Genomic DNA, 13,263 nt, shown 5'->3' with positions numbered 1-13,263 from the left:
TGTAGTGATTCTGAATGGATTTTCCATAGATTCAAGAAAAGGTCCTTTAAAACCCTAATTTAAAATCTACATTGTAGCTAATTAAGAACACTAAAGGCTCTAACTAATGCATCATTTCACATCTGGTGTGCTGATAATGTACCATCCGGAGTGCAGAAGAGAAAATCCTAATTTTTTTCTCCTGTTATTAGCTCTTCCAATATCTGAGGTGTTTACTAGAAAAGGAATACAGACACTTTACAGCTTTGGTGATCAGCATGACAGAAGAGAGCATAAGACAGTTTGCATACACTGGATACCAATTATCTGATGTTTTCATGTTATAAAACAAGTATAAAATGCCACAGGAAAAAAATGTTCTTGGTCAAAAGGAAGATTTCCCTTAAAGTGAGGGGCTGATTAACATTAGAAGAATTGGACAAAGATGCTGAGGAATCTCTTTCAGGATAAACAGTTGTTTTGGCTTTTTTTTTCCTTTCTTTTTATTTTTCTTTAATGGAGGGTAAGTCACACATCTGTCGTGCGCAATTTACATCAGGATCAGACTAAAAACAAAACATTACCTCATGATATTTTCCATATTTAAGATGTGATCTCTAAGGACTTTATGTACCTCATTATGTGACAAACACAAATGGCCCTATTTTATAAGTTGGAATTGCAAAAATCAAAGAAATAACAAGGTTCCACAGTTTCAGAGTGATGTGGAGAGCCTAGTTTTTTTATGTGGTAGAAAAATACAGGCCAAGTATAAGCTTTTAAAATAATTCTGATCAATTCTGAGAATGTCTGATTTAAAATTCTGGGATTCTGACTCCCATTTTTTTCCCCCAAAGTTACAAAATCCTTTTTATATTCTGAATATTCTTGAATTATTTCTGCAACTCATGTCATTTCCAACTTGGTTGCTAAACTAAGTTACAGTTACATTTAGAAAATTTTTGGGGGGTTAATCTCTTATAATGTATTAAAAGAAAAGAAAATATATGGGGTAGTTTATAACAGATGCTTGAATAAATGGTTAGAAAGAGAAACATAATACTGGAGTCATAGTTTTGTTCTAAAATATTGCATTGTTATATATATATATCATCCTAATGAACAGCTTAATTAAGACCTAGATGTGTAATTGGGCTTTAATTTAAATACAGCTGAAGTCACAGAAGAGTAGCAATTCAAATGTTTAAAAAGAAAAATAAAATTAAGAACTACTATACAATAATCATACAGAAATCATCTTCAGCTAAATATCATATTCATTATCAATATATTCTTCTTAATAAATGTATACTTTTAAGTAACATAAAGGAGATACTTATCCTAACAGCAACAACAAAGAGACAAAATTAAGTCAACTGAAAATATCATTCCACAATTATAATGATTTAATGCCATCTAAATAAAAATTATAAGATATTTTAAAATTTTTAGGAAGCCTTAAACATTTAAAAATCTTAATATTCATTTCAGTGAAAGACTTCAATTTTGCAGAGACCAAACAAACAGAAAAAGCTTTTAATTTCATTGTGTTATTAAAACTTTCATCAATCCTTGTTAATTTTATGAACAAAGAGGGAAAAAAAATATAGATGAATAATTTGGAAATTTTAATTTTATTTGTTCCTTCTTCTGCATCATACATGGGGCAAATGATTAAATATTATGCAGAATTGTCATAAATATTACTTTAAAAATGAAACTACAGTAAATACAAATAATTTGGCATAGCATAATAGATTTGAGAAAAAAATGTGTTAAGTACTAAACTTTGTGAAAATTAATACACACAGTTTCCATCAGCATTTTCTGTTTTACCTTTCTTTAACTGATCTCAGATTGAATAGTAAATACAATTTATATTGAATAGCAGATAGAAAAATCTACTATTTATATAACCTGGTAAAATACAAATTAAAAATATTTAAAATGTATTAGCCATCCCATGATTTTGAATTTCCATAACTTAAATTATGTCCCTGTACCCCACTTTAATAATTCAATTTTTAAAAACAGTGAAAGTTTTTCGACTACTGTGACCACTACCATGCCTCACTTAGAACCAGAACGACTGCCTGTTTCACACATAACTGCTATTAAAATAGACCACTCATCTGGGCACGGGACTTGTTGAATAACTTCATTTCTTATTGCTGTCGGTGATCAAGCAACACATTATACTTACCCTCAGCATTTTGCAACTTGAAAGTAAGTATAGTAACAAATGGTTTTTGAAGAACAATTAGCAATTAAACATGAAAACGTATTTTTAAAATAAATCGCTAAATTTAAATAACACATTACCCAATAGTCAACTTATGCTCCAGTTGAAAGACTATGTATTTAGCCAACTTACTAACATTGAAATATAGATATACTAACATATTTAATTCATTGTTGCAAGTCACTTTTTATTTGGTCAAATATAAGTATGTTAATGACAACTCTTACTTATCCAAAACTTACATAAAGTCAACATATCCTAATTCTCCTTCCAATTATAGGTAATAAAAGAATTAAACCAATAAAACTTAACTTTTCCTATTTTACAATAAAGTCTATCTTTTAGTAAGTGAGCAATTAATTTCTGCCTTTTTCACTTTATTTTTTATCTGTAAGAAGGTATTAGTTTTAAAAACCATTATTTTGGTTAAAAGTACATGGTTGACATTCATTTTATGGCTTTTCACTACCTTTTCATCATTTCTTGGTTTCAAAAGTTTTATACAGGATTATTAAACTGTAATGCTGCAGGATATCCCTCAATCTGAGGTATTTACTCTATAGTTTGTGAAACTATGAGACAAAACATCTTCTCTTGCCACCCCATGCCTTTCATACCCATTAATTTCTTATCTGAAATTATGTATCATTTACACTGCAAAGGAACCAGAATCAAAGAGGTACTTTCCGCAGATTATTATGGCAAATCAGAGAGTTGAATTGACACTTTTTTTTTATGCCATTGGACAAACAATTTTCTCACTAAAGGTCAAAATCAATAGAGTCAATGTGAAAGCTGTAAAGATCTCATTAATAAGTTTAATTAGTGTTTTATGTTAGCTATACCATCAAGTACTTCAAATGATTATTATTAAGTGAATTAGCAAAATTTGGGGAAAAACAATTTTACTTTACTTATTTCACCAGTATTGGAATGGAAAATGTTCATAATATTTTATTGAGTACTGATGTTAATAAAATCCTGTTTTACATCAAGGGTTGGAAAAATAAGTGATCTAAAGAAGAAAAAAAAGTTTCACATCCAAAGTACCCATCTTTTTTTTTTTTCCTGCTGGAATAACAAAACAGTATTCTTTAAACCTAAGATAAATTCCTATTAGAAAGGATGACAGAGAACAACAAATGAATGAAAACATGTTCACATTTTTTATCAGAACTCCAGTCCACTAAAAATCCATAAGCAACTACCTATCTTTAAAGTTTAGAGACTGGTAATGATTTCTTGTCATAATGCAAAAGCAGATTACCTCCACATATTTCACAACTAAACAATCACCATGTAAAAAGAGAATTAAACTTTGTTAAGTATAAAAACAAATATTTAATTGTCATTAATACATATTGCTGTTGCCCACAAATGGACTACTTAAACACTTTCTATATGTGGAAGGTACATGGGTGATGACCCTTGAAATTAAGAATATTAATATTCCAAGGTGATGTGCAGGACTAACTGAAAAAGTGTTACACCAATATCATGAACAAGGCTGCATTCTATTGTTAAAAGTTTAGTTACAGAATCCGCCTTATTCATCAGTAAGCAAGGAATTCAACAGTATTGATTTTTATTAATGTTTTGTGAAGTATATTTTGCATTACTGTTCACTAAGAAAAACATTTATATTGATCCATGTTAAGTCATGAGCTATATACATACTAATGGATTACATTTTAAGTAGGGAAAAAAACCAATATATTATTCAAAAAACATATATATTTCATGACGTTTCCAATATGAAGGGAAGCTTTTAGCAAACTGTTATCACCAGACTGTGAAACTGAATGGACATTCTTACAAATCTACCTGTATACCCCACGACACCACCTTAGCAACAAGGAAGATAAAAGAAAGACTTTAAGTTTCCACAGGCTAAAAAGCTGTTGCTAAGCAAAAATTACAACCAAAATATAGCAAATTATAGCTTGGTTTTTGATAACTACTTCATAATTTTAATGATTTAGTTGGCCCAATTCACTTTAATACAGACACTCAAACCAGACGAACAGCAAAAACCAATCCCTGTAGCTAAACTTGCAGCAAACCCATTCCCACCTCCCACAAATGAGCAGAGTTATCTTTCATCCATCTCAAAACCAACCTAAGACCAATTCTAAAAGATTATCTTCTCTTCTTCTTGACTTCTCTTAACCTTCTTTACTAGTTTACTTTACATTTCATGATATTAGCTGCGATCTTAAAACAAGTATTTGCTGAAACCCCAAAGTCTCTAGAGTCTTGTATTAGCAGCTCTGTAAAGACTTGGGAGAAAACCCAAGGCTATCCCACACCTGCCTTCTCCTGTCCTCACGCGAGGGTTACAAGCCTTACCAATCCTCCTGTGATCTTTTTTCTGGGTGGTACTTACCTGCTGCTCCCCAGGCTCTGCAGATTTCACCAGGTGCTTGTCCTTGTACAGAGACCAGAGACCAACGTTAGGCAGCAAAATTAAAGCCACCGTGAATAACAAAGTCATCTGCAGAAATCTCTTCTGTTTCCTCTTCATTGCAAATGGTAACAGAGAAGAAAAGTTAAAGGAGATGGTTCCCTGACTGCTTCTTGTGTTTAATGTCAAAGTCCTGTCCTCTCTCCTGCGACGCACCAGAAACAGAAGCTACAAACTTTTGTCGCGTGCTCAGCACCAATCTGTACGATTCAGAGGGAGTTGGCCATCTGCAGAACAAACGCACAGTTACTTTCCCCCCAGAAATCTAGGACGAAGCCATTACATTGGCTTAGAAATAAATGACTTTACTGAGAAAATCATTAAGCCTATTGACCTCCATTAATATAAAGCAACGGAGTAAATATGAGCGTTTCATAGACTAATGATAAGTCATGAAAAAGTCAATAGCATGCTAGATACCGAGATAAAGGACAGTTTTTTGCTTGTTTGCCACCCGCCGCCCTTGGTGTGTGTGTGGGAGGGCTGGGCTGGGGAGGAGCGGGCTAGGAGAGAGGACCGAGGGAGAGGAAGTGGCTCGTCGCCGTCAGTGTCAGGAAGAAGTGTCCGCTTTTGACACTGGAGCATCACCTTCCTCGTCTTCCCCGAACATCTCCTCGTCTGCCCCCCTGGGATAACCCACCTGAACTCAAGTTCAACTCCCTCCGGAGCCAGCGTGCGGGCGGGCGGGCTCCACGGGGATCCAGGGACACGGGATCCGGGGCAGAACTCCTGTTTGGACAGAGGTCCCCAAACTCCGGGATCCTCCTGCGCTGACACCCCTCTGCAGGCAGTGGCTCGCGATCTGGGAACCTGGTGGAGAGCAGGCTACAGATGTCAGCCGAGTCCAGCCAGGAAGGGGAGGCGCCGCGACGTCCCTTCCCCGGGTCGTCCTCCGAATGTGACCCTCGGCGAAGTCAACGCTGCGCCCATCAGCCTCGTCCCTTCCTCCGGCGACGCGCTCACGCTCGGCTGTTCATGTTACCATTCTTTTCCTGCTGCTGAGCGAACGCGGAGAAACCTCACGAGCACCGACAGGGCGACCTTTTAAATCTGCCCTTCACGTGAAGGGGGTGGAGGGCGGCGAGACCGGAGTCCGAGCCCGGCTGCCAGGGGGCGGGGGCGCCCGGGGCCGAGCGGAAGGCGCAGGGGCGCAGCGCGTGCCTCCTTGTCGCCTGCCGCCCCCGGAGACGTGGCTGGTGTCGACCACGTGCGGGAGCCGGGAGCCGGGAGCCGGGACCGGGAGCCGGGAGCCCGGCGTGCGGAGCGGAGGCGAGGGCGGGCCGCCTGGAGGGGTGGGCAGTCCCTGCCGCCGCCAGATGCGATCCGCACAGACCCAGACGCGGGAGGAAGAGGGCGAAGACGCTGCCGGCCGACGCCGGGCCTCTCTTCCCCTGCCGGGGCTTTCCGGGAATGCCAACACTGTCGTCTCACCTAAAGGGCGCCAGGCAAAAGATTCCCGGGGAAAAGCCGCCGGCTGCACGCGGCGTTCGCTCCATGGTGCCGGCGGGAGCGCAGCCAGCCGGGGCGCGGCCGTGGCGGCAGGAGGCGGAGGCGACCCGGGGCTGGGCCAGTCCCGCCGAGAGCGGTGCCCCCGGGCAGCGTGTCCCGCTGTTCGGGCCAGGTACGTGGTGGGGAAGGACAAGGAAGAGGATCCCGAAGCAAGGCAGGGCCGAGCCTCAGGGTTCTCGGGCAGCGGTGACTGTAGGACACCGTGGAGACCCGAGGCGGCTCTACCTGGGACTGTGCCCAGGGCCCCGGTTGAGATTTGGCACTGCCACCCCTCTCCTCCCCCGCCTTGCACGCCCTTATCACTGCAAGGGCTTCCTGTCCCTCTCTGACCTCTCACATTCCCCCCCGCGATGCCCGGAAAATGTGGGGATCGAGATAAGACTGGCAGATAGGACCCCTCCCTCCCCACAACATACTGATGCACCAACGCCCCTGACCGCACACTCAGGATTAGGTGGCAGCCTCTCCCAGGGACCGCGTGCCCAGCACCGTGCACTGAGTACGCTAGGGATCAGGAGCTCATAACCCGAAAGAATGGGGACTTAGACGAGGGGACAGACATGCCTCTCTGGAGCCAGAGAGGAACGCCATGGTGACCCTTTTGTTACAGCCTGGATAGGATGCCCACATGCTTGGGATCTACGAGACTGTGGACTCCAGATGGTATTTTCTCTTTGCCTTCTTTCCACCTTCTCTTCCCCATCTCCCTCCCTCCTTTTCTTCTCTTCCTTTCCCCTCCTCTGTCTACTCTCTCTCTCACTCAAGCATCTCACTTGAGAAAGACAGAGATTTGACTGTGAAGAGTTATGTCTTTAACTGTCTGCATTATAAATATAAAATGTATTTGAACACTCTAGATCCACTGTTTGATTGCATGAATAAAGCTTTATGCTGTAATATTTGTTTGGTGAATCGCTTGCATTTCAAAACAGAGTATAAAACCATATTTAATAAATGGTTTTGAAAGTGTCCTTTGTATAAAGAGCAGTTACCTTCAAATTTTACACAAGCGAAACTTCAGAATCTAGAGAACAAGGGACTTAATACCTTAATAACACCACCCACACACAGACCTCATCATGCCTTGTGTACTCTGCATTATTTTCTAAACTCCTTTTTCTCTCTAAGCAAGTGCAGTTCTGAAACAGAAATATGAATTCTTGGAAGCAACTAGCAGGAAGATGTTTGCTGAGATGACTGGTCTTCAAGGAAGAAATTTAAGTGTATTGGATATTTTTTGACTTATGGATAGAGTTATTAATATAAAAAGTAGAAGAACTCAAAGTGCATTTAGAATTAAAAAATTAAAGTCCCTCACATTTTAAATAATTACAGTTTCTTCATACCTTAAAAAAAAAAAAAAAAGAAGCCCAGGACCAGAAATAGATATACTATCATTCTATTTGTTAAATCCAGGATGATGAGTTGAATTGCGCTTCATTATTTTTACAGTAGTAAATGGTCTTGGGCACAGTACCCATTCACAGGACATTATTAATCACAGTGGATGGATGTCATAGCGATTACTTCCCCAATCAAGTGCCTGCAGAATACAGGGTGGAACCTGGAAGGAGAAACTTATATTCACCTCTGCTTTTACAGTATAGCACCAGACCATCACTTGTATTTTTTTTGTGTGTGTGTGTGTGTTACATTAATCATTTTTGATTCAGAGCATAAATTCCCTTTTCCCTTCAATCCAGCATTCCTTTACAATTCCACATGTACATTACCAACAGATGACAATGCTTCTAACTAAAATTTGTATTTTAGGTTGAGTTTATGAACAACAGCAAAAAAATGACAGTTAATTCCTTTCTTCAAGTAATCCAGATAAAATGCCAGATAAGTTTGTTCATATATATAAGCATAGACATGCTCTTTTAAAATCTGTGTTATTTCAAAAGACCCCCTTTTTATTCGCTGTTTGCACCTCCACTCTGTTATGATTCAACTGGGAACCTCAAGTAATCAGAGTCCCTTGTGGCTAGTAATGTGCTAGTAGCTATGGGAACATATAGAAAGAAAATAGAGCAATATCTATAACCTTGAATAATTAATACTCCAGATGAAAATGCAGCATAAAGACAATTGGAATAAAGTACAAAAAACTATTTGTACTAACCTCAAATTGAACCAAGCTTAAACCCTACCTTGAAAAAGGCAGAAGGACGTTGCTCTTGTTTCTCTCTATTCCAAAACTTGGTGACTTAAAATGACAATTATTTTGCTATCTGTCATGATTCTGTACTTTGAATGGGCTCCCCTGGGTGGTTCTGCTTCATGTGACATAGGCTAGGGCCTGGGAATTTAAGTGGACTGGGCCAAGATGGCTCCCTTACAAGGCTGGCAGTTGGCACTGTCAGTCGGAAAATTGTCTGGGGCACTCGCCTGGAGTCCCTCAGTTCTCCTTCACATGGCCCCTGCATGTGGCCTGAGCTTCTCACAACATGGTTGTTAGGATCCAACAAGGAGCAACTCAAGAACCTGTGTTCCTAGAGGGAGAAAATTAAACTATCAAGTCCTCCAAAAGGCTAAGCCCAGAATTGGCACAGCCTCACTTAAGGAACAGAACTAACCCAGATTTGAGGATGGGGAGGAAGTAGAGAGAAATAATCGCCATTTCAATGAGAGGTTTGATAAAGAATGTGTGGCTACCTTTATTCTACCATAGATATTCAAAGGCACAGACATAGGGAGAAAAAAAAAAAAAAAAAGCCTAGCGAGATTATAAAGAGGTTGATGGGGGGTAGTGGGGAAAGGTTTTCATAGGATGGGTTAAGTAAAATGATTCGCTTTCTACAAGGATAGTGAAATGGCCTTCTTTTAATATATAAATACTATTATCTTATTTGTCAAAAAACATGGTGACAGGAGTGGAACTTAATTTGAAAGAAAAACAGTCATTATTTTGCTATGTTAACAAATATTTCAAAGGAACTCTCAAAAGATAATGCCTGGGGAAAGTCTACAAGTATTGTTTTATAAACCAAAGAAGGGGCATCAGCAATAGTCTTTGGGTTATGCAATTTGACCCCAACTGTATAGAGTCACAAACTGATAAGCATGTGCTACTAAATATAATAACAAATGTGACTGTAAGAGAAGATTAAAAATTAAATTATTTTTAAGGTCATAAAATAGCATACTATTTAAATGTTTAAGGAGTTATGTTGAAATTTGTCAGTGAAACAACTAATACCTTTTTTAATCCTTCAATCTTAAAATGATGGGGTTTACTTTCATCTAGATATGAGCATTTTCAAAGTTTTTGTCGGGCGGCACAGACACTAGAACCTTAAGATGATGTGTCTAGAAGTGGAGTGAATTTCATACTTTTTTAATACAATAATGATCTCTGGATTATGAAAAATCTTGGAAGTTTTCACTCTAGACGTACAACTAGGATTCTTTCTTAGTAGTCTATGTTTGGCTAAGTTATCTCAGTTTTTGGAAAAATAAAGTGATTCCGCAACTAAAAATGAGAGATAAATGTATTAAAAACATTTTTGAAAAAAGTTAATTTTAAATTAGGCAATTCTTTTTTGTGTAATTAAATTAAGATACATATTACAGAAATATCTTTTTACATTTTTCCCTTGGGATTTCAATGTTTGCAGCTACACAAAAGAGGGAGACGAAAACTTAAATATTAAAATGTGATATTACTCAGTTGCTATCATTGCTGAAGTTCTTTACCAAGAGAACTCTGAATCAATTCCTATATATATGCAGGTGCTGTCGAATAGACAATATAAAGTGAACATTCTTACAGAATTTTCCACACCATGAGGGAGTTAATAGTGCTCGCAGTTAAATGTGGTACAAATTAAAAAGTTCAAATGCTAAAAGCAAAAGATGATTTTTTCTACTTGACCTAATTTTTTTTTTAACTAGAAAAGTTCTTTACCTTATGCAGTTTTAACTTTTAGAAATCAGATTCACCTCTAAATATATTTTTCCTCTACTAATAGAATGTACTCTGATTCTAATTCTAATATATTTTATTTCCCTATTTTTTTAGTTACCAAGCACTTACTTAGCACTTACGACATGCTAGGCATATATCTTAGTATTTTTCAAACACTAATTCACTTAATCTTATAGATAATCCTATCATGTAGGTTCTATCAATATCTCCATTAAATAGCTTATAAAGCTAAGATAGAGACACAGTAAGCATCTTGTCCAAATAAATGCTGGCAAATACTAGGGCAGGAAAGTAAACCCAGGTATTTTGCTCCAGGTTCCATAGCATTAACCACTACACCAAATTTTCTTAAAATATTGCTATCTGTTTTTTACAAAAGTTAATTCTTTCTCTTTTTAATTTTGTTTTTACCTTTGTGAGAAGAATAAATTTGCTAAACAAAAAAGTTGAGTTTTGGGAAGACGATAGTCTAGTTTTACAACCTTAAAAACTTTTTTGTGGCGTGTAAAAAAAAAGATTATGCTGGAGGTAAAATTAGTAATCAAGTATACCTTTATATTTTACATATTATATTATATAAATTGTATGATTATAATTTTATATAGATCACACATCAGATTCTTAGCTTAGATTTGAACTTTTTCTTCTTATATAAAATACTTGCATCTTTTTAAAAAGTGTTTAGCATGTTCCATGCCTTTAATATATATGCATTGAACACGTAAACTACATCCGTTTATTTCAGTGAAAAGTTTAAATTATTTGTAGAATGATGAACCAACTGGTAATAAAGTTAATATTAATTTTGAAAGATATTTTTCTTAGTAACTCAATATAGAATATTGTAAATGAAAATTTTAAAAAGGCAATTAATATGATAAGTGAAGTCAGTGAAACATGCCACTGGATGTCATATGGCATGTTCTTCATTTTTATTTTTATTTTATTATTTTTTTTGAGAAAGAGAAAATAAAGAATGCCATACAGACATTATATATCAAATTTTCAAAATTTTTCTGGATACTATTTAGGGATAATAAATAAATAAATTTAAAAAAATTAAACTTATTACACTTTGAGACATGTATTGAATACCTGATATGATCCAGGCACTGAACACAAAATAGTGAATACCACAGGCAAAAAATCCCTGCCTTTAGACAGAAAGAAAAAGAAAAAGAAAGACATGGAGCAAAATAAGGCACAGAAGAGGAACAGGACACACCAAGAGGTAGAGTGGTGTAATTTCAAATAAAGCATAGGGGAAAGTCCTTAGTGAGTAGGTAACCGATGAAAAAAATATCTGAAGGAAGCAAGAGAGTAATGCTTGGATATCATGAGAAATAGAATTCCAAGTAGGAGGAACAGCAAGTGGAAGGCCCTGAGGTGAGAGTATGTGTGGGATTTTAGAGAATGGCAAGGAAAACAGTTGGTCTGGAACAGAGTACATTGAGAGAGGAGAAAATGGAGCAAAGTTTGAGGGGTCATGGATTGGCAAGCCATATCAGGTATTATAATCTGTTGTAGAGATTTTGGCTTTTAGGTCTGAGGGAGATGGGAAGCCATTGAAGGGACCTGAGTAGAGACTAACCTGATCTGACTTAGTTTTTAACTAGATCATCCCAGTGACTGTGCTGAAAATACATTATGGGCTGGATAGGAAGGACCGAGAGACTAGTTATAATAATTGAGAAATGATGATGTCTTGCATCAGGTAATGGAGATGATGAAAAGTGATTTGACTATTATCAGAATATTTGAATATTCTGACTACAAAAGTGCATTGAATACTTGTTGAAATGAATGTGGGACTCTGAGAAAGAGGGCCAAAGATAATCTAAGTATTTGGTCTAAGCACTGGCAAAACTGGATTTGTTTTTACTGAGATCAGAAGACCTTGGGAGAAACAGGTCTGAAGGGGAAGACCAAGTGTTTGGTTTTGGAATTATCAAATTGACATGGCTAATAGAAATCTTGAATAAGGTTCGGGATATAAGACTTTGGAATTTGACAGGAGTAGAGGGTGCATGGGATCTAAGTTGGGGAGAGAAATGTAGAAGTCTGTAGAATATTTAAGCCATAAAATAGGATGAGAATATCAAGGAAATGTGTGCAGATAGATAATAGAACAAGGAGCAATGCTCAATGGAAAGAGTTTGGGAAGATGAGAAAGTAGCAAAAGACCTTGAGAAGTAGTGGTCAGTATGGTTTGAAGAAAACCAGGAGAGTCAAATGAAGGAACTATCTCAAGAAGGAGGGAGTAATTAACTTCATCAATGAAGTTAATAAGTCAAAAAAGATGGAGTTGGAAAAATTATCACTGGATGTATCAATTGTAAAATTTCCTTATCTCATTAAGAAGTAGAAAAGTTAGCTGCACTGAGTGCAGCAAAAAGCAGCAGTTTAGACAACAGAAAGGATGATAGTTACAGAAAATCTGATAATAAAGTTTTAATTAACAAAATTATGTTAAGCACTTAATGGCCAAAGCAAGGAATGTATTTAATTTTTTGCTATACACACATATTAATCTCTGAAAGCAATTATCAAAAGAAAATGAAAAGATTCTAGACACTATTAGTTTCCGAGAACTTAAATTATTTTTTTTCTTATTGTGAAACTGAGACACAATGGATTTTAAACTCATGGCATGTAAGCATCTCAGACTTCTAATGGTAACGTTTCCGAGGGTTGATAGCTAGCCAACCCCAACATGTTCAATAAATTTTATTGAGAAATTACTCTTCCTAAAACCTGTGCTGGATCATCTTCTTATAATCCAAACTTACAGATTTCAGTTCTCCTGTATATCTGTTGCTTTCTCTTCTGGTATTCTTTGAGGATCTAATTTATCTCCTCTAAATAAATATATATATATATATTTTTTTTTTTTTTTACAATATTATATATATAATACATAAAATGTTACACATGGGTAAACACACATATCATTTGTATCAGTATAAATATGCAGCAAAAATTTTAAGTATTATCTCCTAATTCAGTATTTTTAAAATCAAATTTTATCAAACGAAAGAGAGAGCTGTTATTGCACATAGATGGATGTATTGAAATATTGTAGGGAGAGAAAGAGAGAAGCAGTAACTAGGGATGAATGGCACAAGCAAATTCGCTTGC

The 13,263-nt window shown here is 37.0% G+C and overlaps 1 protein-coding gene across 1 annotated transcript in view; it reads right to left on the bottom strand.

Moving 5' to 3' along the window:
- The window catches only part of GALNTL6 (polypeptide N-acetylgalactosaminyltransferase like 6), a 1,082,002-nt gene extending 1,077,257 nt beyond the window's left edge, over positions 1-4,745 (bottom strand). Inside the window, exon 1 of the mRNA XM_063077473.1 lies at positions 4,608-4,745. Within this exon, the coding sequence (XP_062933543.1) occupies positions 4,608-4,745 (138 nt within the window). The remainder of the gene's footprint in view (positions 1-4,607) is intronic.
- Between the last annotated feature and the right edge of the window lie 8,518 nt (positions 4,746-13,263).

This window comes from Cynocephalus volans, chromosome 13 (assembly GCF_027409185.1).
Source record: "Cynocephalus volans isolate mCynVol1 chromosome 13, mCynVol1.pri, whole genome shotgun sequence".
NCBI classification, from domain to species: domain Eukaryota; kingdom Metazoa; phylum Chordata; class Mammalia; order Dermoptera; family Cynocephalidae; genus Cynocephalus; species Cynocephalus volans.
The sequence above is the reverse complement of the archived record's forward strand: the minus strand, read 5'-3'. Positions and strand labels throughout refer to the sequence as shown.